Raw genomic sequence first — 22,772 nt, 5'->3', positions numbered from 1 at the left:
GGGGAAAACACAGGAGACTCTCAGTCCCCTGGAACTGCGGCTCTGTGGGGATTTCAGCTCAAGCAGGAGCTGTCTGAAATGGAGGCTCTTGGTCTTCATCCACATGGATGGGATTTGAGGGGATCCCTCTGTGGTGGACCAGGTAAACCCCACACCCAAGGGGAAGAGGGGGAACAAGGTGGTGTAAACCCTCTGGAGGGTGAGCAGCCTTCTGGTCTGGGTTTGCTAAGGTGACTGGGGTGTTTTCTCCAGCTGACAAACACTGCTGTGACTGAATGCTGCTTTAATACCAAACAAGTTTCTGGCAGCCCCATGCGATGGCTGGGAACCTGGCTCTTGCCGGAGAGAAGCACCCATAACCCTCTTGTGCTCACCTTTTCCCACTCCTCATGCCGGCGCCTCTTGTTCCTCTCAGCTCTTGCCCGTGGATCTGCCTGTGCTTGGTCGTGGCTGGCTACCACAGAGCCTTTCCCACCTGCCACACCCCACATCCCTCCCAAATCCACATCTCCCTCCTGGCTCCAGTTTGCCCTGACAGGCCCTACTCCCACCATGCCCAAAACTACCAGCCACCATCACCAAACCACCACCCAATGCCAACTGCTCTCCTTCCCCCCTCAGACCCCCTAATGCTTCCTGCTTCTTGTCAGAGACCCGTTACCCTGCTCACATAACTTTGATGCCAGCCTCTGCCCTCCACTTTCCCTCGTTTGGCAGTACGGACATTCCACTGGCACGGAGCCTGCACCATCATCTGTTATGGGTAGGAACATGGGGTGGGAGGCAGCCAAAGGCAGGGAAGCGGCAGCAGCATGAGGGGGGAAAAGGGCGGGAAGCAGCAGCAGAGTGAGGGGGGAGAAAAGGGTGTGAAGTGGCAGCAGCATGAGGGGAGGAAAGGGTGGGAAGTGCCAGCAGCATAAGTGGGTGAAAAGGGTGGGAAGCGGCAGCCCCATGAGGGGAGAAAAGGGCGGGAAGCAGCGGCAGAGTGAGGGGAGAAAAAGGGCAGGAAGCGAGAGTGGCTGAGGGGTGAGAAAAGGGCGGGAAGCAGTAGGAAGGTGAGGGGAGAAAAGGGCGGGAAGCAGCAGCAGCATGAGGGGGGAGAAAAGGGTGGGAAGCGGCAGCCCCATGAGGGGAGAAAAGGGCGGGAAGCAGCGGCAGAGTGAGGGGAGAAAAAGGGCAGGAAGCGAGAGTGGCTGAGGGGTGAGAAAAGGGCGGGAAGTGGTAGCAGCCTGAGGGGTGAGAAAAGGGCGGGAAGCGGCAGCCGCATGAGTGGAGAAAAGAGAGGGAAGCGGCAGCAGTGTGAGGCGGGGAAAAGGGCGGGAAGCGGCAGCCGCATGAGTGGAGAAAAGAGAGGGAAGCGGCAGCAGTGTGAGGGGAGAAAAGGGTGGGAAGTGGCAGCAACGTGAGCAGAGAAAAGGGCAGGAAGCGGGAGCAGCCTGAGGGGGGAGAAAAGGGTGGGAAGCGGCAGCCGCATGATGGGGGAGAAAAGAGCGGGAAGCGGCAGCAGCGTGAGGGGGGGAGAAAAGGGCGGGAAGCGGCAGCAGCGTGAGGGGGGGAGAAAAGGGCGGGAAGCGGCAGCAGCGTGAGGGGGGGAGAAAAGGGTGGGAAGCGGCAGCAACGTGAGGGGAGAAAAGGGCGGGAAGCGGCAGCAGCCTGAGGGGTGAGAAAAGGGGGGCAAGCGGCAGCCGCATGATGGGGGAGAAAAGAGCGGGAAGCGGCGGCTGTGTGAGGGACAATGTCGGTAACGGTCGCTGGGGGGCGCCGGGCCGGTCCCAGCCGCCGCCCGTGCCGCTCCCTTTCCCCGGCGGGCAGCGGCGCTCGGGGCTGCCGTTAGAGCGAGGGCACCGCCGGCCGAGGTGAGCAGGCAGTCGTACGCCCAGCCGCGGCGTCCCCTTCCCCCTCAGGGGGGAGACTGAAGCGGGGCAGCCGCTGGTGCTCTGTCCATGAGGAGTAGGCAGGCTTCTGTGGTAAAAATGTCCCCCCAAAACACGCTTTTAGGGTGGAACGACCGTTTGCGCAGCTGTGAAGCCCGCCAAGGCGGGGCTGGCCACAGTCAAAGGACTCTTTGTGCGGGCAAGCGCTGAGCAGGCAGGGTTTGAGGGCGGGCAGCTGGGTTGGCAGAGCGTGATCGTCGTAGCCACTGCTGGAGGTTGCGCTGTGGCTGTGCGAGAGGACGTGGTGACAAAGGCAGGGCTGTTTGGGTTAGGGCAGGGACGCTTTGCCTTGCTGGTGGAAGGGGCACAGAGGGAGGATTGGCACCTTGCTCATCTTGTAGCAATAGGACAAGGGTTAATGGTTTTAAACTTAAAGAGGGGAGATTCCAACTAGATCTAAGGAAGAAATTTTTTACACTGAGGGTGGTGAGACACTGGCAGAGGTTGCCCGGAGAGGTGGTAGATGCCCCATCCCTGGAAACATTCAAGGTCAGGCTGGATGGGGCTCTGAGCAACCTGATCTAGTTAAAGATGTCCCTGCTCATGGCAGCAGGGTTGGACTAGATGACATTTAAAGGTCCTTTCCGACCCTAAACCATTTTATGATTCTGTGATCTTCCCTGAGATGCTGTGTCCCAAATGCCATTACAGGCGCTTAAAAACGGAGCAGGGAAAGATAACACTTGGCCAAGCCAGTGTTCGGGCATTGTGAAAAACACTGACCCAAGGAGACAGCGCTGTCCATCTGGGTGTCACCTGACTGCTCTGCCTCTCTCAGAGGCACCATCGTTTCCTACCAGCCATCTGCCTTTCAGCAGGCAAGAAGCGAGTTGCTGGCTACTGTTGCATAGGCAGGGAGATGCTGAATGTGGCTGCTGTTGGAGGGATCTCTCGGCATCTCTGATGCATGTAATAACAAAAGGCTCTTCCACTGTGGCAGGTGTGGTCTCAAGGCAAAAAAAGAGAGCATTTGCCTTCCTGCGTCCCTCGACGGGCAGCTCAGCAAGGCAAGTGGGGGTCTCCGTGTTGAAGCTTAGAAAGTCCTGGCCCAGGAGGGACCTGACACATGAAAACTGTAAGTGAGGAGGAGCAAAACCTTGTATGCAAGGGACAGGCTGGACCAGAGGGTGGCAGCGTGGCAGGGAGGTGGCCTTTGTTCCAGTGGGTCTGGGTGGAAATGAGTTTTCAGGGAGCTTTCAAGAGCCACATGTTACCGTCGGGTTCCCTCGAAATGAAGGGAGCTCTGCTAGGCGCTGTGACAGAGGATAGATTTGTAATGAAGCCACCAGGACCCCGTAACTCCTGTTGTGCTGCCTTGCTTGTGCTCACCATGCACCGATTTGCCAGAGGCTGCTCCAACGCTATGCGTTGGAGTGGACTTGGGCCTGTTCTTGGGTGGGAGTGGTACTGCCCTGGGCAAGGCCTGGAGGGGGAGAAGGTGCCTGGAGCTGCTCTGTGCCCCTTGCAGTCAGGACAAAGTGCTGCTGAGTCCAAAGGGCCTGGACTGGTCCTGGTGCATGCCAGGGCTGCTGCGCTGCCACCCCGCCCCACTTCCCAGCATCGCAATCCTGCCCGTGGCACCATGGTGTCAGTGGGATGGGGTGGGCTTTGGGGGGGGTCCCAGGGCCAGGACCCCTGAAAGGCGCTTCCCCTTTGTGGGGTAAATCTGCTGTTTGCAGCTCTCCTGTGCAGTGGTCTATGGGACTGGGGACAGCTCCCAGCTCAGCGTTGTGCTTGTCCTGCTCTGTTCCAGGGTGGGAGTCCAGACCCAGCACTGGGGCACAGGGTGGCTCAAGGGTGGGGGGAGACATCTCTCTTCTCTTTCCCACCCCACACTCATGTGCCATCACCCTCCTGCTTCCTGCAGCTGCAGCTGTTCTGACAGTAGTAAAAGGGTGTTTGAGCCTTTGGGGGAATTTTAGTCTCTCTCCCACTCCAGAGCATTGGCGGCATCATACCATCCCTGGTGGAGGTGTCATTCTAGTGCAGTGCTGCCTGCTGGGAAGCTGTTCTCTGGGGGAATATGCAGGGAGGGTGAGGGCACTGTCCTGCTCGCTCAGCTCTGCCAGTTTCTGGGCTCTGGTCTTCCCTCACAACTTTTCCCCTGGTAACTGGTGACATGGCAGCCCTGGGGGCGGGGGCAACCTTCCCTTGGAAATCCCCTGGCACCATTCAGACCCATTTCCCCCTTCCCACGACACCCCTGAGCTCTCAAGAAGGCAGAGGGGAGCCCTGGCATGGGGCTGGGGGTGGGGAGGTTGTGTGACCCAAACACAGACTACCTTAACTGTGGGGGCTGTGTGTCAGCAGCACAAGGGATGGAAGCACCAGCTCCCACCTGGCTGCTAACAGCGTCGTGAGGCTCCTGTTCAGACAGCTCCAGCACAGCCGGAGGGGATGGCTGGAGTTGGCGAAAGTCTCGAGGGAGATGACTCCCCGCGGGCGCTGCCCGATGAAAGTGGACACCCCTGTGTGCAAGCCGGTGCTGTGGCCGTTCGGCTTGGTGTGCCAGCGATCCCTTCCTGGCCTCAGACCCCTGACGCTGCGGGGCTTGGCGTCCTTCGGGTGAGGTGAGAGCTGCCTGGCAGCCCAGCAGAGGCTCCATTTGTCCGTCCTGCCTGCTTGCCCCCCCCTGCGCCCCCCCCCCCCCCCCCCCCCGAGACAGGGGATTTCCACCAAAGCCACTGTCCCCGCCATGGGGCACGCCAGCATTTCGGGGAAAGGGCCCTGCCTGCTCTCTTTGCCCTCCAGTAACCCCCAGCCCAACCAGTCAGCAAGCAGTACTTGGCTGCATCACCAGTCTCCGGCAGACTCCAGACAACTGAGGTCTTGGTCCCAGCGTGTGGGGCCAGCAGCATCTGCTTCGGGGACCTGCCTGCTCCGGGCAGGTGAGCCCTTGGCCCGGCCTTGCTGGGTCAGGGCACCTGGGTTCCTCTGGGAGCTGGCAGGGTGGGAGCTGGGCCTCAGCCAGGAACCCCCCCGGCAGCTCATGCACTGGCTCCAGCCCCGCACATACCCAAACTCAGCAGCAGCGAGCAGCAGCCGTTTTTGGGATCCATCTGTCAGGATGTGCCACCTTTGGGCTCTGGGTCTGCGTGGCCGAGGCAGGAGCCTCTGGACACCTCTGGCGAGCCCTGCACCGCCAGCACTACCTGCAACCCGTGCAGGACTGTATCCGCTTTCCAAACTGATTCCCTTTCTCCCTCCCTGCTGGCATCTCATGTCAGGACCACAAGTGTCCTCCTGAGTTGAGCATGCTTGTTGTGCCTTTGCCAGAGGGGAGGACAAGACTCACATCCCCAGCAGCAGCCGACCCCCTCTGCTCTGGCCGTGTCCCCACGGTGTGCTGGTGCTCCCCAGGGCTGAGCCCCCTCAACACATGAGTTGCAGGGAGATGCATCCACGGTGGGGGCCAGCCCCAGATCTGTCCTGGAGGGACAGTGGCTCCTATTTGATCACCACCATGTGATGCTGGGAGTGGGGGCTTGGCTGTTGCTGCTATTTATATTTTTTGTCCTAGAAATGGTTATCTCCAGGTAGATTTTATTCAGGCCCCGGAGCAATAGGTCTGCTTGCCACCAGGCCCCACACTGGACTGACCTGCAGCTCTGCCCCCTTCCAGTGCTTCCCACTGGGGGCTCAGAGTGACGCCTCTAGTATCCCCACACGACCCCAGCATGCCACCCATGTGCGAGGTAGCCAGGTTTCACATCCTCCCCGCCGCACGTCATCCACTTTCTGTTCCAGCCGCATCTTCCTCTTCCGCTCCCAGCAAGGAGGGAAGTGGGCCATGAGCCACTGTGCTGCCTTGTCTACATCCCAGGAGGGATTTGCTCCTTGTCTGGGGGTTTCCTCAGTGCCTGCTTCTCCTCTGCAGCCCCATGGCAATGGCGGTTTTGCCAATTTGTGCCCCTGTCTCAATCCTTGAGCGTGAGGCTCACGCACGTGGGCCTCAGCATGTCCCTGCCCTGTGAGCTCAGACCCCGTCGTGGGCACAACCTGGAGCTCCAGCACCAAAGGCCTCCACCCCAGCCTCTGCACGGAGGCTGTGCTGGGCCCCACGGAGCCTGCAGGGCACCCCACCACCCCCACCCCACATGCACAAGCCTCGTGTGTAGACTCCATGCACCCGGGCAGTGATGGGGAAGGAAAGGGGAACCAGGACAGGCATTGTCACAGACTTCCTGAGCAGGGCTGCGGTGTCACCAGTTACCAGGCAAAGCTGCTGCTGGGAGAACTCGTCTGGCTGAGGGGAAGATCCAGCTTTGCTCCCCCTCTGCCCCAACTAATGGCTCTTGGATGTGGCTGCAGTGTTCCCCTCCACTGCCCTGAGTGCACGTGTGTGTGCGTGCGTGTGTGTGCGCATGACAGGGAACAATGCCTGCGGGCACAGGGCGGTCAGATGAACTGGTCTCATCACCTCTAGTTTGCCTGTTCCCCCTCTGTGTCATCCTAGCCCTGCAAGGGGGTCAGCCACATGCCCTCGCACCCATGGGGTGAACGCTGGTGGTGCGGAGCCCAGCCAACCCATGCAGCCTCCCTCGGTGCTGGTGGACCCAGCGAGGACTCCCCTGCCCAGGGTCTCGGCCCTGACCGGCGTTGGCTCTGCCCATACCCAGTTCACCAGAGAGCCACCTGCCCCAGGGATGCTGCTGATGTCTGTGGCACAGTAGGATGGGTCGTGCTGTCCCAGAGCCCCTTTCTGGCCTTGCCATGAGCGTGGTTATCTGCCAATGGGCTTTATGATCACCCCAGGAGCCACAAATGGGTGCCTGCCCCATGGGACTGCTCTTTAGAGGTGCTAAGATCCCACCTACATCGGCTGCGAGAACCCAGGAGTCCTGAGGTCACTCTACCCCTTCCCTCTGCCCAAAAGCTGGAGCTAGATCTCTAGAGCTCTGCCCAACGCCCACAACCCACCGCCCCATAAATCACCCAGACATCGAGGGGGCTTCTAGAGCTGCAGTCACTCCCTAGCACATGCAGAGAATGGACTCACAGTGAGGGTTGCATAGCAGGATCAACCCCAATCCACTTTATTGTGGTGACAAAGCAGCATAGCAGGAGTGGAGGGTGCAGGACTGTGCGCCGAGGGGGAGCTTTGGGGTAGGGCACACCTCCCCTCCCTTCAGGGGCCTGCAGGGGAGACCCCGCATCTGGGCTAGGAGGAGACGCCACGTCCCCAGCTGGAGATGGCCGTGGGGCCAGGGGCTGTGGGCAGGGCAACCCCAGCATGGCAGTGGTGTGGGCTGGGTACTGGGACCAGTGTAGGCTCCTGGGCTCTGCAGCAGTTTCCCCTGGCACTGGGTGTGCTGAAGCAGCCCCAGGTGCCACCAGAGCTCGCCCCAGACATGGGAAGCAGCCCAGTCCCCTGTGGGAACCGGACTCTGCCAGGTCTGGCTCTGGAGCCATCTCCAGCATGTCAGCGAGTGGTGCGCACAGAAGAGGGGGGTGCTGGTGAGCTGGAGCAGGCATATGGGTCACCAGGGTGAGCAGCTCCCATGAGGCTAAGGTGAAGGCCGACTGAGGGTGCAGAGGGTCCAGCTGGGGGGAGGCTGGGAGCTCTGGGCCCTGCCCCCTCACAAGACGCCCCGCTGGTTGCGGGCGCTGTTCATCTTCATGGCCTTGATGATGAGGATGGTGCCCGCGATGATGCCGACGATGCCCACGGCCAGGCCCAGGGCGCACACCAGGGTCTCGGTGCTCTCGGAGGCGGGGAGGGGCACCTGGGGTTCTGCGGAGGGGGGAGGGTGGGTGAGGATGGGGCGCTGAGCCCCCCCTCGCTGCCTGCAAGGGGAGGGGACCCAGGCGTCCGGGCCCCGGCCCGGCCCCCCTCCTCACCCCAGTGCTTCAGGAGGGCGGTGGGCAGCCCCCAGTGCTCCACGCGGCAGTCGTAGTAGTCCCCCCGGGTGGGGATGAAGGGCAGGTAGGAGAACTTGCGGAAGCTGTGGTCCTCCCGTGGGTAGAAAACGGTCTCGAGGACGCCGTCCGTCACCACCTGCCCGTTCCTCAGCCACGTGACGGTGATGACGGATGGCCAGAACTTGTCCACGTAGCAGATCAGGATGTTGGGGTCCCCCAGCTCCACGGGGTCCTCGGAGAACACCGTCACCTCAGGTGGCACTGGCGGGGGATGGAGAAGGGGTCAGTGCAGTCTCGGGTCAGCCAGGCTCCGCTGCCTCGGGCTGGGCTGGGGCCTCCTGCCCCACCGACCTGGCCCCCTTGTGCTCCACCGCCCACCCAGGGAGACCCCGCAGCCCGGCTTGGGGCTGTGCCCGGGTCCCCACGCGCTCCAGGGGAGCAGGGCGCCGTGCACCCCGCCGGCGGCTGGGCCGCAGGGTGTGGGAGCGACAGCCCTGGCAGCGTCCCCGGGGGTGAAGGCGCTGGCCGTGCTGCGGCCGGGTTGTTACCGATGGTGGCCTGCGAGCGGTTGGACCTTTGAATCATGATCTCCAAGTTCTGTTTTGATACCGCCATGTTCTGCAGAGCTCCCTGCGCCTCGAAGGTGGCGAAGTTCCCGAACTCGGGCAGGCGCCAGACGGTCTCCGTCTTCTGCAGGTCCACGTGGAAGATCTCGTCCCCATCGAAATCAAACATGAACTCGCCGCCCTCCTGCTGCAGCGTCTCAGCCCGCTGGTAGAATTCGGCCTGGATCAACACGTTCCGCACTGGGAAGGGACAGGCATTAGGGTCAGTGCCCTTCCCGCTGCCGCAGGGCTTGCCCCGTCTCCCCACAGGCTCCCCCTGGGGACACCGTGAGGGTGCAGGGACGCCCTGATGGGGAGAAGGGCCCACCCGGAGCCTCTCCCTCCCTTCGCGCAGGGGTCCCACAGGGCTGGGCAGGTGCTGACACCCGCCCCTCCCCAGGAAAGGGAGCGCTCGGACACCCGCTCTGCCCCCAGCCCCCAGCTCCAGCACCTCCATGCCACCAGGAGGTTTCCCTTCCTCATCTCCTGGGGCCAGGGCCAGTGACAGGCTGTGGGACCACCGGCACCTGTCCCCAGAGGTGCTGCAGGGTGGGGTGGCGGTCCCGGGGCCCCAAGGACTTGGGCACTGGCTGTCCTGCCCCACGCACGAACCCCGCCTGGGCCAGGCCACATGGGGCGCAGCCGCTGCGAAGGAAGGAGACCCAGGAGCGGTTGGGTGCTGCGGGGACCTGACCCCCGAGCTGGGGCACTGGGGGGGCAGGAGGGCAGGGAGACCTGGGCCGGGGGAGGTCCAGGAACGAGCGTCTGGGGCCCCATCTCCACCCAGGGGATGGGTGAGATGGAGGGACGGAGCTCCCCACGGCCAGGGCTCTGCCCCAAGCCTTACACAAGCCCCCCACCGCCCGCCCCGTGGGTGCAGGGCACCCCACGCCCCACCTCTGCCCCCAGACCCACCACCCCAGGGCCCCCGTGCCCTCACCCACCTTTCACGGCCCCCGCGCCCTGCAGGGTCAGCACTGCCAGCAGCGCCAGTGGGACACCCCATCCTCTGGCCATCGCCTCTCCTGGCAGCTGGCAGCGAGAGCGGGACCGGACGAGGGGCAGGCGTTTGCTCTTGGGCCGGGGAGCTGAGTGCCGGGGCCCCCGGGGCCGGGGGACAGGGCCCCCCCAGGTGCCCAGCCACTAGGAGGGAGCCCTGCCTCTGACTCGGCTGTTCCCAGGCAGAGCAGCAGCACCCAGCACCCTGCAGAGCAGACAGACGGACAGACACTCCGGCAGGGTTCCGCAGGGGTGCACTGTTGAACTTGGGCCGCGCACGCCCCCGGAGAGGGCTTTGGGGAGGGGGCAGGTGGGGGCCGCCGAGGCCGGGGAGCCCCAGTGCTGGCGGGGGCCGGCAGCCCCCTCCCCGGGGTCGCTGCCCCAGCGCGGACCAAGTGTCAGAGGGAGCCCTGCGGGGCCCGGCTCTGCCTGGTGACGGGTGATGCTGCCCAGCCTCGCTCCTCACTGGTCCTCGCTGGACTCCCAGCCCCGGCACTGGGCAGGAGCGGGGCCATACCCCAAAGCGGCAGAGTCCGGCTCTCCTGGGGGGTCCCAGCACCTTTCCAGCCTCTGCTGTGAGCAGCGATGGAGACCGGTCGTGTCCTGGGGGCTGGGGCCGTGCTGGTGGCGCTGGTGGTGCTGGGAGCCCACCCGGGCGGTGGCCAGGAGACCTCAGGTGAGCTCAGAGCCGGGGCACGGGGAGGGTGTTGGTGGGGTTGGATCCTACACGTGCCCTGGCAGGTACTGGGGGTCTGCGGTTGGGGGGGCCGCTGAGAGGCCCCCCCCCGAGCCCCTGGGACCACCGTGCAGGTGGGGGAGGGCTGCCCCCACCGAATCCCTCGTCCCGTCGTCTGTCCTCCGCGGGCCCTGGGAGCAGCGGGCTCCAGGTGAGACCCGGTTCCCAAACGGTTTGGGGATGATGCTCCCCACCCTCGCTGAACCCCAGGAAGCGCCTCTTGGCCCAGTTCTGCTCTGGCTCTCTCCTGCCCCTCCCTTCCCCTGGGCTCTGTCCCCTCCAGCTCTCCCCAGTCCCCAGGCGGAGAAACGGAGTCCTCGCGGGGTCAGGATCCCATCGCCAGTCCTAGTGCAGCTGTGTGGCTCGGGGAGGCTGGGAGGAGAATGGTGGTGGGGAGGGGGCCCCACGGTGCCTCCCTGCCCTCCCATGACCTGCCGCCCTGCACAAACAGGGTTTTTCCAGGAGATGGGTAAGGCTGAGTGTCACTACCTCAATGGCAACAAGAACGTGAGGTTTCTGCAGAAGTACATCCACAACCGGGAGCAGTTAGTGCACTTTGACAGCGATGTGGGTCACTATGTGGCCGACACCCCCCTGGGTGAGCCTGATGCCAAGTACTGGAACAGCCAGCCGGACCTACTGGAGAACAGACGGGCTGAGGTGGACAGGTTCTGCCGACACAACTACGACGTGATCACCCCTTTCACCGTGGAGAGGAGAGGTGAGTGCGTGCCAGAACATTTCCCTGGGGGACGGGCCCAAGCCAAGCCCCCCGGCTTGCAGGAGGGGAGAGAGAGTGTCTGTGCCATGCTTGGGCCTGGCCCCAGGCAAAGCCCCTGCGCTCTTCCACGAGGACGCGAGTCCCTCGCCCCCTCGCCGGGCACGTCCTGCGTGGGGACCGCTGGTCCAGGCTGGGGGCCGGCGCACAGGGTGGCCCCTGGGCTCTGCCAGCCCCTTGCCAGCTCTGTCTCGCTCTCCCGCAGTTGAGCCCAAGGTGAGGGTCTCCCCCATGCAGTCGAGCTCCCTGCCCCAGACCAACAGGCTGGTTTGCTACGTGACGGGGTTTTACCCCGCGGAGATTGAGGTGAAGTGGTTCAAGAACGGGCAGGAGGAGACGGAGCACGTGGTGTCCACGGACATGATCCAGAACGGCGACTGGACCTACCAGGTGATGGTGATGCTGGAAACCACCCCGCAGCGCGGGGACACCTACGTGTGCCAGGTGGAGCACGTCAGCCTGCAGCACCCCGTCACCCAGCAGTGGGGTAAGGCCCTGCCCTGTCCGGCAGCCTGGTTGGGTGGGGGCCCAAGCCCCTGGTCCCGGTGGGGAGTGGGACGGGAGCCCCCCCGGCCCTGACCCCCTGCTCTCGTCCCCGCAGAGGTGCAGTCGGACGCCGCCAGGAGCAAGATGCTCACGGGGGTGGGGGGCTTCGTGCTGGGGCTCATCTTCCTGGCGCTGGGGCTCTTCCTCTACATGCGCAAGAAGGTGAGAGCGGTCGGGAGACTGGGTGGGGGTTCCCTGGGGTGTCTCCTGCGCGTGGGGCGGGGGCTGCGGTTCTGCCCCTGCTCCGACGCTGACCTCGTCCCTCCGTGTTTCAGGGCGCCTCGTTCCCCAGGCTGCAGGGTAACGTCTGTCCGTCTCCCCCAAGCCCGCTCCACCCTCCCCTTGTGGGCTGGTCCCCACCTGCTCCCAATGGCAGCGTGTCCGTATGGAGCATGTCCCCTGATAACGCCGGGGCAGAGCCCTGGGGACACGCCGTCCCCCAGCCCGGTGGTCACCCCCTCTTCTCTCCCCACAGAGCTCCTGAATGAACTCCTGCCCCTGCGGATCTGCTCTGCCGCTGTCCGTCCTCTGCCCCCCCAGCGTCGCCTCTGCCTCATGCTGCCCCGTCCCGGAGCCCCACATCCCCCCACTGATCCCCGGGGTCACCCCCTCCCTCCCATCCCAGCCCAGCTTGGCTGTCGCGGCTCTGCAGCCCCGGGGTCCCCAGGGCCCTGTGACGGTGGCCCTCGGCTGCTCCGGCTCTGCCTAATAAAGTGTCCCAGTATCCTCTGGCCCTGGTTGTTTGGGGACAGTGGGGCAGGGGTGGGTCACTCCCTTCCCTGTGCCCACGAGTCCGTGACAGGGCTCCGAGTCCTCAGCGGGGACCAGACGTGCTTGGGGCTGCCGACGGTGGGGGGACACTGCGAGGGGGGGCCAACACCCCTTTCCCTGGGAGGTGGGGGGGGGGGGGCGGCAGAGCCGGCTCAGATCAGGGCTGGGGATGGGGACGAGGGGTCATGAGTCCCCTCACCTGCTCTGGTGGGTGGCTCCGTGTCCCCCTCCCGGTGCCAGACCCTGCTGTGGTGGGGGGAGCAGGGCCCTGGGGTGGGGCACCACATCCAGCCCCACTTGGTGATGGCCGCTCCCCTCACGGGGCGCCGCCCTGCACCCCAACACGGCACCCACCACGCCAGCCCCACAGCCCCCCCAGTCGCCCTGTTCCCCACCACACTGTATCACCAGGATGAGCGGGGCACCAATGAACAGAATGAGTGGTGCCAGGCTGTCCCCAACCACCTTTACTGCTGCTCGGAAGCACCACAGAACCTGGGAAGGCAGAGCCCCGGTCAGTGGGGTGCCCACGGGGGACGGCAAGGGGGCAGCGGTGGGGCGGGGGGGGCTCGGGGCAGGGGTGTGGGGCGCAGGGCTTGGCGGTGGGGACGCAGCTGGGACGTGAGGGCGAGGGCTGGTGGGGGCTGGAGGGCTGGGAGGGCACCATGGGCCCTGCCCCCTCACAAGACGCCCCGCTGGTTGCGGGCGCTGTTCATCTTCATGGCCTTGATGATGAGGATGGTGCCCGCGATGATGCCGACGATGCCCACGGCCAGGCCCAGGGCGCACACCAGGGTCTCGGTGCTCTCGGAGGCGGGGAGGGGCACCTGGGGTTCTGCGGAGGGGGGGGGGGGGGTGAGGATGGGGCGCTGAGCCCCCCCTCGCTGCCTGCAAGGGGAGGGGACCCAGGCGTCCGGGCCCCGGCCCGGCCCCCCTCCTCACCCCAGTGCTTCAGGAGGGCGGTGGGCAGCCCCCAGTGCTCCACGCGGCAGTCGTAGTAGTCCCCCCGGGTGGGGATGAAGGGCAGGTAGGAGAACTTGCGGAAGCTGTGGTCCTCCCGTGGGTAGAAAACGGTCTCGAGGACGCCGTCCGTCACCACCTGCCCGTTCCTCAGCCACGTGACGGTGATGACGGATGGCCAGAACTTGTCCACGTAGCAGATCAGGATGTTGGGGTCCCCCAGCTCCACGGGGTCCTCGGAGAACACCGTCACCTCAGGTGGCACTGGCGGGGGATGGAGAAGGGGTCAGTGCAGCCTCGGGTCAGCCAGGCTCCGCTGCGTCGGGCTGGGCTGGGGCCTCCTGCCCCACCGACCTGGCCCCCTTGTGCTCCACCGCCCACCCAGGGAGACCCCGCAGCCCGGCTTGGGGCTGTGCCCGGGTCCCCACGCGCTCCAGGGGAGCAGGGCGCCGTGCACCCCGCCGGCGGCTGGGCCGCAGGGTGTGGGAGCGACAGCCCTGGCAGCGTCCCCGGGGGTGAAGGCGCTGGCCGTGCTGCGGCCGGGTTGTTACCGATGGTGGCCTGCGAGCGGTTGGACCTTTGAATCATGATCTCCAAGTTCTGTTTTGATACCGCCATGTTCTGCAGAGCTCCCTGCGCCTCGAAGGTGGCGAAGTTCCCGAACTCGGGCAGGCGCCAGACGGTCTCCGTCTTCTGCAGGTCCACGTGGAAGATCTCGTCCCCATCGAAATCAAACATGAACTCGCCGCCCTCCTGCTGCAGCGTCTCAGCCCGCTGGTAGAATTCGGCCTGGATCAACACGTTCCGCACTGGGAAGGGACAGGCATTAGGGTCAGTGCCCTTCCCGCTGCCGCAGGGCTTGCCCCGTCTCCCCACAGGCTCCCCCTGGGGACACCATGAGGGTGCAGGGACGCCCTGATGGGGAGAAGGGCCCACCCGGAGCCTCTCCCTCCCTTCGCGCAGGGGTCCCACAGGGCTGGGCAGGTGCTGACACCCGCCCCTCCCCGGGAAAGGGAGCGCTCGGACACCCGCTCTGCCCCCAGCCCCCAGCTCCAGCACCTCCATGCCACCAGGAGGTTTCCCTTCCTCATCTCCTGGGGCCGGGGCCGGTGACAGGCTGTGGGACCACCGGCACCTGTCCCCGGAGGTGCTGCGGGGTGGGGTGGCGGTCCCAGGGCCCCAAGGACTTGGGCACTGGCTGTCCTGCCCCACGCACGAACCCCACCTGGGCCAGGCCACATGGGGCGCAGCCGCTGCGAAGGGAGGAGACCCAGGAGCGGTGGGTGCTGCGGGGACCTGACCCCCGAGCTGGGGCACTGGGGGGCAGGAGGGCAGGGAGACCTGGGCCGGGGGAGGTCCAGGAACGAGCGTCTGGGGCCCATCTCCACCCAGGGGATGGGTGAGATGGAGGGACGGAGCTCCCCACGGCCAGGGCTCTGCCCCAAGCCTTACACCAGCCCCCCACCGCCCGCCCCGTGGGTGCAGGGCACCCCACGCCCCACCTCTGCCCCCAGACCCACCACCCCAGGGCCCCCGTGCCCTCACCCACCTTTCACGGCCCCCGCGCCCTGCAGGGTCAGCACTGCCAGCAGCGCCAGTGGGACACCCCATCCTCTGGCCATCGCCTCTCCTGGCAGCTGGCAGCGAGAGCGGGACCGGACGAGGGGCAGGCGTTGCTCTTGGGCCGGGGAGCTGAGTGCCGGGGCCCCCGGGGCCGGGGGACAGGGCCCCCCCAGGTGCCCAGCCACTAGGAGGGAGCCCTGCCTCTGACTCGGCTGTTCCCAGGCAGAGCAGCAGCACCCAGCACCCTGCAGAGCAGACAGACGGACAGACACTCCGGCAGGGTTCCGCAGGGGTGCACTGTTGAACTTGGGCCGCGCACGCCCCCGGAGAGGGCTTTGGGGAGGGGGCAGGTGGGGGCCGCCGAGGCCGGGGAGCCCCAGTGCTGGCGGGGGCCGGCAGCCCCCTCCCCGGGGTCGCTGCCCCAGCGCGGACCAAGTGTCAGAGGGAGCCCTGCGGGGCCCGGCTCTGCCTGGTGACGGGTGATGCTGCCCAGCCTCGCTCCTCACTGGTCCTCGCTGGGACTCCCAGCCCCGGCACTGGGCAGGAGCGGGGCCATACCCCAAAGCGGCAGAGTCCGGCTCTCCTGGGGGGTCCCAGCACCTTTCCAGCCTCTGCTGTGAGCAGCGATGGAGACCGGTCGTGTCCTGGGGGCTGGGGCCGTGCTGGTGGCGCTGGTGGTGCTGGGAGCCCACCCGGGCGGTGGCCAGGAGACCTCAGGTGAGCTCAGAGCCGGGGCACGGGGAGGGTGTTGGTGGGGTTGGATCCTACACGTGCCCTGGCAGGTACTGGGGGTCTGCGGTTGCGGCGCTGCTGAGGGCTGCCCCCACCGAATCCCTCGTCCTGTTGTCTGTCCTCTGTGGGGCCTGGGAGCAGCGGGCTCCAGGTGAGACCCGGTTCCCAAACGGTTTGGGGATGATGCTCCCCGCCCTCGCTGAACCCCGGGAAGCGCCTCTTGGCCCAGTTCTGCTCTGGCTCCCTCCTGCCCCTCCCTTCCCCTGGGCTCTGTCCCCTCCAGCTCTCCCCAGTCCCCAGGCGGAGAAACGGAGTCCTCGCGGGGTCAGGATCCCATCGCCAGTCCTAGTGCAGCTGTGTGGCTCGGGGAGGCTGGGAGGAGAATGGTGGTGGGGAGGGGGCCCCACGGTGCCTCCCTGCCCTCCCATGACCTGCCGCCCTGCACAAACAGGGTTTTTCCAGGAGATGGGTAAGGCTGAGTGTCACTACCTCAATGGCAACAAGAACGTGAGGTTTCTGCAGAAGTACATCCACAACCGGGAGCAGTTAGTGCACTTTGACAGCGATGTGGGTCACTATGTGGCCGACACCCCCCTGGGTGAGCCTGATGCCAAGTACTGGAACAGCCAGCCGGACCTACTGGAGAACAGACGGGCTGAGGTGGACAGGTTCTGCCGACACAACTACGACGTGATCACCCCTTTCACCGTGGAGAGGAGAGGTGAGTGCGTGCCAGAACATTTCCCTGGGGGACGGGCCCAAGCCAAGCCCCCCGGCTTGCAGGAGGGGAGAGAGAGAGTGTCTGTGCCATGCTTGGGCCTGGCCCCAGGCAAAGCCCCTGCGCTCTTCCACGAGGACGCGAGTCCCTCGCCCCCTCGCCGGGCACGTCCTGCGTGGGGACCGCTGGTCCAGGCTGGGGGCCGGCGCACAGGGTGGCCCCTGGGCTCTGCCAGCCCCTTGCCAGCTCTGTCTCGCTCTCCCGCAGTTGAGCCCAAGGTGAGGGTCTCCCCCATGCAGTCGAGCTCCCTGCCCCAGACCAACAGGCTGGTTTGCTACGTGACGGGGTTTTACCCCGCGGAGATTGAGGTGAAGTGGTTCAAGAACGGGCAGGAGGAGACGGAGCACGTGGTGTCCACGGACATGATCCAGAACGGCGACTGGACCTACCAGGTGATGGTGATGCTGGAAACCACCCCGCAGCGCGGGGACACCTACGTGTGCCAGGTGGAGCACGTCAGCCTGCAGCACCCCGTCACCCAGCAGTGGGGTAAGGCCCTGCCCTGTCCGGCAGCCTGGTTGGGTGGGGGCCCAAGCCCCTGGTCCCGGTGGGGAGTGGGACGGGAGCCCCCCCCGGCCCTGACCCCCTGCTCTCGTCCCCGCAGAGGTGCAGTCGGACGCCGCCAGGAGCAAGATGCTCACGGGGGTGGGGGGCTTCGTGCTGGGGCTCATCTTCCTGGCGCTGGGGCTCTTCCTCTACATGCGCAAGAAGGTGAGAGCGGTCGGGAGACTGGGTGGGGGTTCCCTGGGGTGTCTCCTGCGCGTGGGGCGGGGGCTGCGGTTCTGCCCCTGCTCCGACGCTGACCTCGTCCCTCCGTGTTTCAGGGCGCCTCGTTCCCCAGGCTGCAGGTAACGTCTGTCCGTCTCCCCCAAGCCCGCTCCACCCTCCCCTTGTGGGCTGGTCCCCACCTGCTCCCAATGGCAGCGTGTCCGTATGGAGCATGTCCCCTGATAACGCCGGGGCAGAGCCCTGGGGACACGCCGTCCCCCAGCCCGGTGGTCACCCCCTCTTCTCTCCCCACAGAGCTCCTGAATGAACTCCTGCCCCTGCGGATCTGCTCTGCCGCTGTCCGTCCTCTGCCCCCCAGCGTCGCCTCTGCCTCATGCTGCCCCGTCCCGGAGCCCCACATCCCCCCACTGATCCCCGGGGTCACCCCCTCCCTCCCATCCCAGCCCAGCTTGGCTGTCGCGGCTCTGCAGCCCCGGGGTCCCCAGGGCCCTGTGACGGTGGCCCTCGGCTGCTCCGGCTCTGCCTAATAAAGTGTCCCAGTATCCTCTGGCCCTGGTTGTTTGGGGACAGTGGGGCAGGGGTGGGTCACTCCCTTCCCTGTGCCCACGAGTCCGTGACAGGGCTCCGAGTCCTCAGCGGGACCAGACGTGCTTGGGGCTGCCGACGGTGGGGGGACACTGCGAGGGGGGGCCAACACCCCTTTCCCGGGGAGGTGGGGGGGGGTGGGCGGCAGAGCCGGCTCAGATCAGGGCTGGGGATGGGGACGAGGGGTCATGAGTCCCCTCACCTGCTCTGGTGGGTGGCTCCGTGTCCCCCTCCCGGTGCCAGACCCTGCTGTGGTGGGGGGAGCAGGGCCCTGGGGTGGGGCACCACATCCAGCCCCACTTGGTGATGGCCGCTCCCCTCACGGGGCGCCGCCCTGCACCCCAACACGGCACCCACCACGCCAGCCCCACAGCCCCCCCAGTCGCCCTGTTCCCCACCACACTGTATCACCAGGATGAGCGGGGCACCAATGAACAGAATGAGTGGTGCCAGGCTGTCCCCAACCACCTTTACTGCTGCTCGGAAGCACCACAGAACCTGGGAAGGCAGAGCCCCCGGTCAGTGGGGTGCCCACGGGGGACGGCAAGGGGGCAGCGGTGGGGCGGGGGGGGGCTCGGGGCAGGGGTGTGGGGCGCAGGGCTTGGCGGTGGGGACGCAGCTGGGACGTGAGGGCGAGGGCTGGTGGGGGCTGGAGGGCTGGGAGGGCACCATGGGCCCTGCCCCCTCACAAGACGCCCCGCTGGTTGCGGGCGCTGTTCATCTTCATGGCCTTGATGATGAGGATGGTGCCCGCGATGATGCCGACGATGCCCACGGCCAGGCCCAGGGCGCACACCAGGGTCTGGGTGCTCTCGGAGGCGGGGAGGGGCACCTGGGGTTCTGCGGAGGGGGGAGGGTGGGTGAGGATGGGGCGCTGAGCCCCCCCTCGCTGCCTGCAAGGGGAGGGGACCCAGGCGTCCGGGCCCCGGCCCGGCCCCCCTCCTCACCCCAGTGCTTCAGGAGGGCGGTGGGCAGCCCCCAGTGCTCCACGCGGCAGTCGTAGTAGTCCCCCCGGGTGGGGATGAAGGGCAGGTAGGAGAACTTGCGGAAGCTGTGGTCCTCCCGTGGGTAGAAAACGGTCTCGAGGACGCCGTCCGTCACCACCTGCCCGTTCCTCAGCCACGTGACGGTGATGACGGATGGCCAGAACTTGTCCACGTAGCAGATCAGGATGTTGGGGTCCCCCAGCTCCACGGGGTCCTCGGAGAACACCGTCACCTCAGGTGGCACTGGCGGGGGATGGAGAAGGGGTCAGTGCAGCCTCGGGTCAGCCAGGCTCCGCTGCGTCGGGCTGGGCTGGGGCCTCCTGCCCCACCGACCTGGCCCCCTTGTGCTCCACCGCCCACCCAGGGAGACCCCGCAGCCCGGCTTGGGGCTGTGCCCGGGTCCCCACGCGCTCCAGGGGAGCAGGGCGCCGTGCACCCCGCCGGCGGCTGGGCCGCAGGGTGTGGGAGCGACAGCCCTGGCAGCGTCCCCGGGGGTGAAGGCGCTGGCCGTGCTGCGGCCGGGTTGTTACCGATGGTGGCCTGCGAGCGGTTGGACCTTTGAATCATGATCTCCAAGTTCTGTTTTGATACCGCCATGTTCTGCAGAGCTCCCTGCGCCTCGAAGGTGGCGAAGTTCCCGAACTCGGGCAGGCGCCAGACGGTCTCCGTCTTCTGCAGGTCCACGTGGAAGATCTCGTCCCCATCGAAATCAAACATGAACTCGCCGCCCTCCTGCTGCAGCGTCTCAGCCCGCTGGTAGAATTCGGCCTGGATCAACACGTTCCGCACTGGGAAGGGACAGGCATTAGGGTCAGTGCCCTTCCCGCTGCCGCAGGGCTTGCCCCGTCTCCCCACAGGCTCCCCCTGGGGACACCATGAGGGTGCAGGGACGCCCTGATGGGGAGAAGGGCCCACCCGGAGCCTCTCCCTCCCTTCGCGCAGGGGTCCCACAGGGCTGGGCAGGTGCTGACACCCGCCCCTCCCCGGGAAAGGGAGCGCTCGGACACCCGCTCTGCCCCCAGCCCCCAGCTCCAGCACCTCCATGCCACCAGGAGGTTTCCCTTCCTCATCTCCTGGGGCCGGGGGCCGGTGACAGGCTGTGGGACCACCGGCACCTGTCCCCGGAGGTGCTGCGGGGTGGGGTGGCGGTCCCAGGGCCCCAAGGACTTGGGCACTGGCTGTCCTGCCCCACGCACGAACCCCACCTGGGCCAGGCCACATGGGGCGCAGCCGCTGCGAAGGGAGGAGACCCAGGAGCGGTGGGTGCTGCGGGGACCTGACCCCCGAGCTGGGGCACTGGGGGGCAGGAGGGCAGGGAGACCTGGGCCGGGGGAGGTCCAGGAACGAGCGTCTGGGGCCCATCTCCACCCAGGGGATGGGTGAGATGGAGGGACGGAGCTCCCCACGGCCAGGGCTCTGCCCCAAGCCTTACACCAGCCCCCCACCGCCCGCCCCGTGGGTGCAGGGCACCCCACGCCCCACCTCTGCCCCCAGACCCACCACCCCAGGGCCCCCGTGCCCTCACCCACCTTTCACGGCCCCCGCGCCCTGCAGGGTCAGCACTGCCAGCAGCGCCAGTGGGACACCCCATCCTCTGGCCATCGCCTCTCCTGGCAGCTGGCAGCGAGAGCGGGACCGGACGAGGGGCAGGCGTTGCTCTTGGGCCGGGGAGCTGAGTGCCGGGGCCCCCGGGGCCGGGGGACAGGGCCCCCCCAGGTGCCCAGCCACTAGGAGGGAGCCCTGCCTCTGACTCGGCTGTTCCCAGGCAGAGCAGCAGCACCCAGCACCCTGCAGAGCAGACAGACGGACAGACACTCCGGCAGGGTTCCGCAGGGGTGCACTGTTGAACTTGGGCCGCGCACGCCCCCGGAGAGGGCTTTGGGGAGGGGGCAGGTGGGGGCCGCCGAGGCCGGGGAGCCCCAGTGCTGGCGGGGGCCGGCAGCCCCCTCCCCGGGGTCGCTGCCCCAGCGCGGACCAAGTGTCAGAGGGAGCCCTGCGGGGCCCGGCTCTGCCTGGTGACGGGTGATGCTGCCCAGCCTCGCTCCTCACTGGTCCTCGCTGGGACTCCCAGCCCCGGCACTGGGCAGGAGCGGGGCCATACCCCAAAGCGGCAGAGTCCGGCTCTCCTGGGGGGTCCCAGCACCTTTCCAGCCTCTGCTGTGAGCAGCGATGGAGACCGGTCGTGTCCTGGGGGCTGGGGCCGTGCTGGTGGCGCTGGTGGTGCTGGGAGCCCACCCGGGCGGTGGCCAGGAGACCTCAGGTGAGCTCAGAGCCGGGGCACGGGGAGGGTGTTGGTGGGGTTGGATCCTACACGTGCCCTGGCAGGTACTGGGGGTCTGCGGTTGCGGCGCTGCTGAGGGGCTGCCCCCACCGAATCCCTCGTCCTGTTGTCTGTCCTCTGTGGGGCCTGGGAGCAGCGGGCTCCAGGTGAGACCCGGTTCCCAAACGGTTTGGGGATGATGCTCCCCGCCCTCGCTGAACCCCGGGAAGCGCCTCTTGGCCCAGTTCTGCTCTGGCTCCCTCCTGCCCCTCCCTTCCCCTGGGCTCTGTCCCCTCCAGCTCTCCCCAGTCCCCAGGCGGAGAAACGGAGTCCTCGCGGGGTCAGGATCCCATCGCCAGTCCTAGTGCAGCTGTGTGGCTCTGGGGGAGGCTGGGAGGAGAATGGTGGTGGGGAGGGGGCCCCACGGTGCCTCCCTGCCCTCCCATGACCTGCCGCCCTGCACAAACAGGGTTTTTCCAGGAGATGAATAAGTATGAGTGTCACTACCTCAATGGCAACAAAAATGTGAGGCTTTTGCACAAGAGATTCTACAACCGGGAGCAGTTAGTGCACTTTGACAGCGATGTGGGTCACTATGTGGCCGACACCCCCCTGGGTGAGCCTGATGCCAAGTACTGGAACAGCCAGCCGGACCTACTGGAGAACAGACGGGCTGAGGTTGACAGGGTCTGCCGACACAACTACGAGGTGTCGACCCCTTTCCTCGTGGAGAGGAGAGGTGAGTGCGGGCCAGAACATTTCCCTGGGGGACGGGCCCAAGCCAAGCCCCCCGGCTCGCAGGAGGGGAGAGAGAGTGTCTGTGCCATGCTTGGGCCTGGCCCCAGGCAAAGCCCCTGCGCTCTTCCACGAGGACGCGAGTCCCTCGCCCCCTCGCCGGGCACGTCCTGCGTGGGGACCGCTGGTCCAGGCTGGGGGCCGGCGCGCAGGGTGGCCCCTGGGCTCTGCCAGCCCCTTGCCAGCTCTGTCTCGCTCTCCCGCAGTTGAGCCCAAGGTGAGGGTCTCCCCCATGCAGTCGAGCTCCCTGCCCCAGACCAACAGGCTGGTTTGCTACGTGACGGGGTTTTACCCCGCGGAGATTGAGGTGAAGTGGTTCAAGAACGGGCAGGAGGAGACGGAGCACGTGGTGTCCACGGACATGATCCAGAACGGAGACTGGACCTACCAGGTGATGGTGATGCTGGAAACCACCCCGCAGCGCGGGGACACCTACGTGTGCCAGGTGGAGCACGTCAGCCTGCAGCACCCCGTCACCCAGCAGTGGGGTAAGGCCCTGCCCTGTCCGGCAGCCTGGTTGGGTGGGGGCCCAAGCCCCTGGTCCCGGTGGGGAGTGGGACGGGGGCCCCCCCCCCGGCCCTGACCCCCTGCTCTCGTCCCCGCAGAGGTGCAGTCGGACGCCGCCAGGAGCAAGATGCTCACGGGGGTGGGGGGCTTCGTGCTGGGGCTCATCTTCCTGGCGCTGGGGCTCTTCCTCTACATGCGCAAGAAGGTGAGAGCGGTCGGGAGACTGGGTGGGGGTTCCCTGGGGTGTCTCCTGCGCGTGGGGCGGGGGCTGCGGTTCTGCCCCTGCTCCGACGCTGACCTCGTCCCTCCGTGTTTCAGGGCGCCTCGTTCCCCAGGCTGCAGGTAACGTCCGTCTCCCCCTGACCCCACAGCCCCCAGCTCCCCACAATTACTGATTTCTCCCCTTTCTCACCCCCCCCCACACCTCCTCGCAGCGCACCTGAAATCAAACTCCAGCCCCTGCAGACCTGCTCCATCACCAGAATCTCTTCCTGCCCACCCCTCAGATGATCCTCAGCTGCACCCCCCCCGCCCCATCATACCCACAGCCACTTTGGAATAATAAAGAGGGATGGAGAGCCAGGCGTGGGGTGTTCCGTGTTTGGGGATCCCTCTGGGAGCGGGAGATGATGGGAAGGGGGGGGAG

The 22,772-nt window shown here is 66.4% G+C and overlaps 6 protein-coding genes across 6 annotated transcripts; 3 read left to right on the top strand and 3 right to left on the bottom strand.

The window, feature by feature from the left end:
- Positions 1-6,935: 6,935 nt before the first annotated feature.
- On the bottom strand, positions 6,936-9,489 carry LOC115338203 (HLA class II histocompatibility antigen, DR alpha chain-like). Its single transcript, XM_030006676.2, has 4 exons — positions 9,346-9,489; positions 8,345-8,602; positions 7,776-8,057; positions 6,936-7,668 (listed from the first exon to the last, which is right to left on the bottom strand). Exons 1-4 carry the CDS (start codon positions 9,416-9,418, stop codon positions 7,514-7,516), a joined length of 768 nt encoding a protein of 255 aa, XP_029862536.1. The 5' UTR covers positions 9,419-9,489; the 3' UTR covers positions 6,936-7,513.
- LOC115338204 (HLA class II histocompatibility antigen, DR alpha chain-like) lies at positions 6,936-14,900 on the bottom strand. The gene is made up of 5 exons (XM_030006677.2): positions 14,741-14,900; positions 13,743-14,000; positions 13,174-13,455; positions 12,911-13,066; positions 6,936-7,512 (listed from the first exon to the last, which is right to left on the bottom strand). Exons 1-4 carry the CDS (start codon positions 14,811-14,813, stop codon positions 12,912-12,914), a joined length of 768 nt encoding a protein of 255 aa, XP_029862537.1. The 5' UTR covers positions 14,814-14,900; the 3' UTR covers positions 6,936-7,512; position 12,911.
- Positions 9,888-12,184, top strand: LOC115338200 (class II histocompatibility antigen, B-L beta chain-like). Its single transcript, XM_030006673.2, has 6 exons — positions 9,888-10,076; positions 10,588-10,857; positions 11,120-11,401; positions 11,516-11,622; positions 11,736-11,759; positions 11,936-12,184. Exons 1-6 carry the CDS (start codon positions 9,986-9,988, stop codon positions 11,942-11,944), a joined length of 783 nt encoding a protein of 260 aa, XP_029862533.1. The 5' UTR covers positions 9,888-9,985; the 3' UTR covers positions 11,945-12,184.
- A 373-nt stretch (positions 14,901-15,273) lies between the features above and the next one.
- Positions 15,274-17,535, top strand: LOC115338201 (class II histocompatibility antigen, B-L beta chain-like). Its single transcript, XM_030006674.2, has 6 exons — positions 15,274-15,471; positions 15,938-16,207; positions 16,472-16,753; positions 16,869-16,975; positions 17,089-17,112; positions 17,288-17,535. The coding sequence occupies exons 1-6, from the start codon at positions 15,381-15,383 to the stop codon at positions 17,294-17,296; spliced, it is 783 nt and encodes a 260-aa protein (XP_029862534.1). The 5' UTR covers positions 15,274-15,380; the 3' UTR covers positions 17,297-17,535.
- Positions 17,536-18,033: 498 nt separating this feature from the next.
- Positions 18,034-20,260, bottom strand: LOC115338205 (HLA class II histocompatibility antigen, DR alpha chain-like). Its single transcript, XM_030006678.2, has 4 exons — positions 20,094-20,260; positions 19,095-19,352; positions 18,526-18,807; positions 18,034-18,418 (listed from the first exon to the last, which is right to left on the bottom strand). The coding sequence occupies exons 1-4, from the start codon at positions 20,164-20,166 to the stop codon at positions 18,264-18,266; spliced, it is 768 nt and encodes a 255-aa protein (XP_029862538.1). The 5' UTR covers positions 20,167-20,260; the 3' UTR covers positions 18,034-18,263.
- A 372-nt stretch (positions 20,261-20,632) lies between these two features.
- On the top strand, positions 20,633-22,708 carry LOC115338202 (class II histocompatibility antigen, B-L beta chain-like). Its single transcript, XM_030006675.2, has 6 exons — positions 20,633-20,824; positions 21,294-21,563; positions 21,826-22,107; positions 22,225-22,331; positions 22,445-22,468; positions 22,561-22,708. Exons 1-6 carry the CDS (start codon positions 20,734-20,736, stop codon positions 22,567-22,569), a joined length of 783 nt encoding a protein of 260 aa, XP_029862535.1. The 5' UTR covers positions 20,633-20,733; the 3' UTR covers positions 22,570-22,708.
- The last annotated feature ends 64 nt before the right edge of the window (positions 22,709-22,772 follow it).

The sequence above is a fragment of the Aquila chrysaetos genome, unplaced genomic scaffold (genome assembly GCF_900496995.4).
Source record: "Aquila chrysaetos chrysaetos unplaced genomic scaffold, bAquChr1.4, whole genome shotgun sequence".
NCBI classification, from domain to species: Eukaryota; Metazoa; Chordata; class Aves; order Accipitriformes; family Accipitridae; genus Aquila; species Aquila chrysaetos.
The sequence above is the reverse complement of the archived record's forward strand: the minus strand, read 5'-3'. Positions and strand labels throughout refer to the sequence as shown.

Excerpts from the sequence above, each read along its gene's own strand:
- LOC115338203 (XM_030006676.2), bottom strand. The coding sequence starts at position 9,418 with ATGGCCAGAGGATGGGGTGTCCCACTGGCGCTGCTGGCAGTGCTGACC. Across the intron at positions 8,603-9,345 it reads GGGCGCGGGGGCCGTGAAAG|TGCGGAACGTGTTGATCCAG; the intron begins GTGGGTGAGGGC and ends GTCCCTTCCCAG. Across the intron at positions 8,058-8,344 it reads CCGCTCGCAGGCCACCATCG|TGCCACCTGAGGTGACGGTG; the intron begins GTAACAACCCGG and ends ATCCCCCGCCAG.
- LOC115338202 (XM_030006675.2), top strand. The coding sequence starts at position 20,734 with ATGGAGACCGGTCGTGTCCTGGGGGCTGGGGCCGTGCTGGTGGCGCTG. Across the intron at positions 20,825-21,293 it reads CGGTGGCCAGGAGACCTCAG|GGTTTTTCCAGGAGATGAAT; the intron begins GTGAGCTCAGAG and ends CTGCACAAACAG. Across the intron at positions 21,564-21,825 it reads TTTCCTCGTGGAGAGGAGAG|TTGAGCCCAAGGTGAGGGTC; the intron begins GTGAGTGCGGGC and ends GCTCTCCCGCAG.
- LOC115338205 (XM_030006678.2), bottom strand. The coding sequence starts at position 20,166 with ATGGCCAGAGGATGGGGTGTCCCACTGGCGCTGCTGGCAGTGCTGACC. Across the intron at positions 18,808-19,094 it reads CCGCTCGCAGGCCACCATCG|TGCCACCTGAGGTGACGGTG; the intron begins GTAACAACCCGG and ends ATCCCCCGCCAG. Across the intron at positions 18,419-18,525 it reads CGCCCTCCTGAAGCACTGGG|AACCCCAGGTGCCCCTCCCC; the intron begins GTGAGGAGGGGG and ends CCCCCTCCGCAG.
- LOC115338201 (XM_030006674.2), top strand. The coding sequence starts at position 15,381 with ATGGAGACCGGTCGTGTCCTGGGGGCTGGGGCCGTGCTGGTGGCGCTG. Across the intron at positions 15,472-15,937 it reads CGGTGGCCAGGAGACCTCAG|GGTTTTTCCAGGAGATGGGT; the intron begins GTGAGCTCAGAG and ends CTGCACAAACAG. Across the intron at positions 16,754-16,868 it reads CCCCGTCACCCAGCAGTGGG|AGGTGCAGTCGGACGCCGCC; the intron begins GTAAGGCCCTGC and ends TCGTCCCCGCAG.
- LOC115338204 (XM_030006677.2), bottom strand. The coding sequence starts at position 14,813 with ATGGCCAGAGGATGGGGTGTCCCACTGGCGCTGCTGGCAGTGCTGACC. Across the intron at positions 13,456-13,742 it reads CCGCTCGCAGGCCACCATCG|TGCCACCTGAGGTGACGGTG; the intron begins GTAACAACCCGG and ends ATCCCCCGCCAG. Across the intron at positions 13,067-13,173 it reads CGCCCTCCTGAAGCACTGGG|AACCCCAGGTGCCCCTCCCC; the intron begins GTGAGGAGGGGG and ends CCCCCTCCGCAG.
- LOC115338200 (XM_030006673.2), top strand. The coding sequence starts at position 9,986 with ATGGAGACCGGTCGTGTCCTGGGGGCTGGGGCCGTGCTGGTGGCGCTG. Across the intron at positions 10,077-10,587 it reads CGGTGGCCAGGAGACCTCAG|GGTTTTTCCAGGAGATGGGT; the intron begins GTGAGCTCAGAG and ends CTGCACAAACAG. Across the intron at positions 10,858-11,119 it reads TTTCACCGTGGAGAGGAGAG|TTGAGCCCAAGGTGAGGGTC; the intron begins GTGAGTGCGTGC and ends GCTCTCCCGCAG.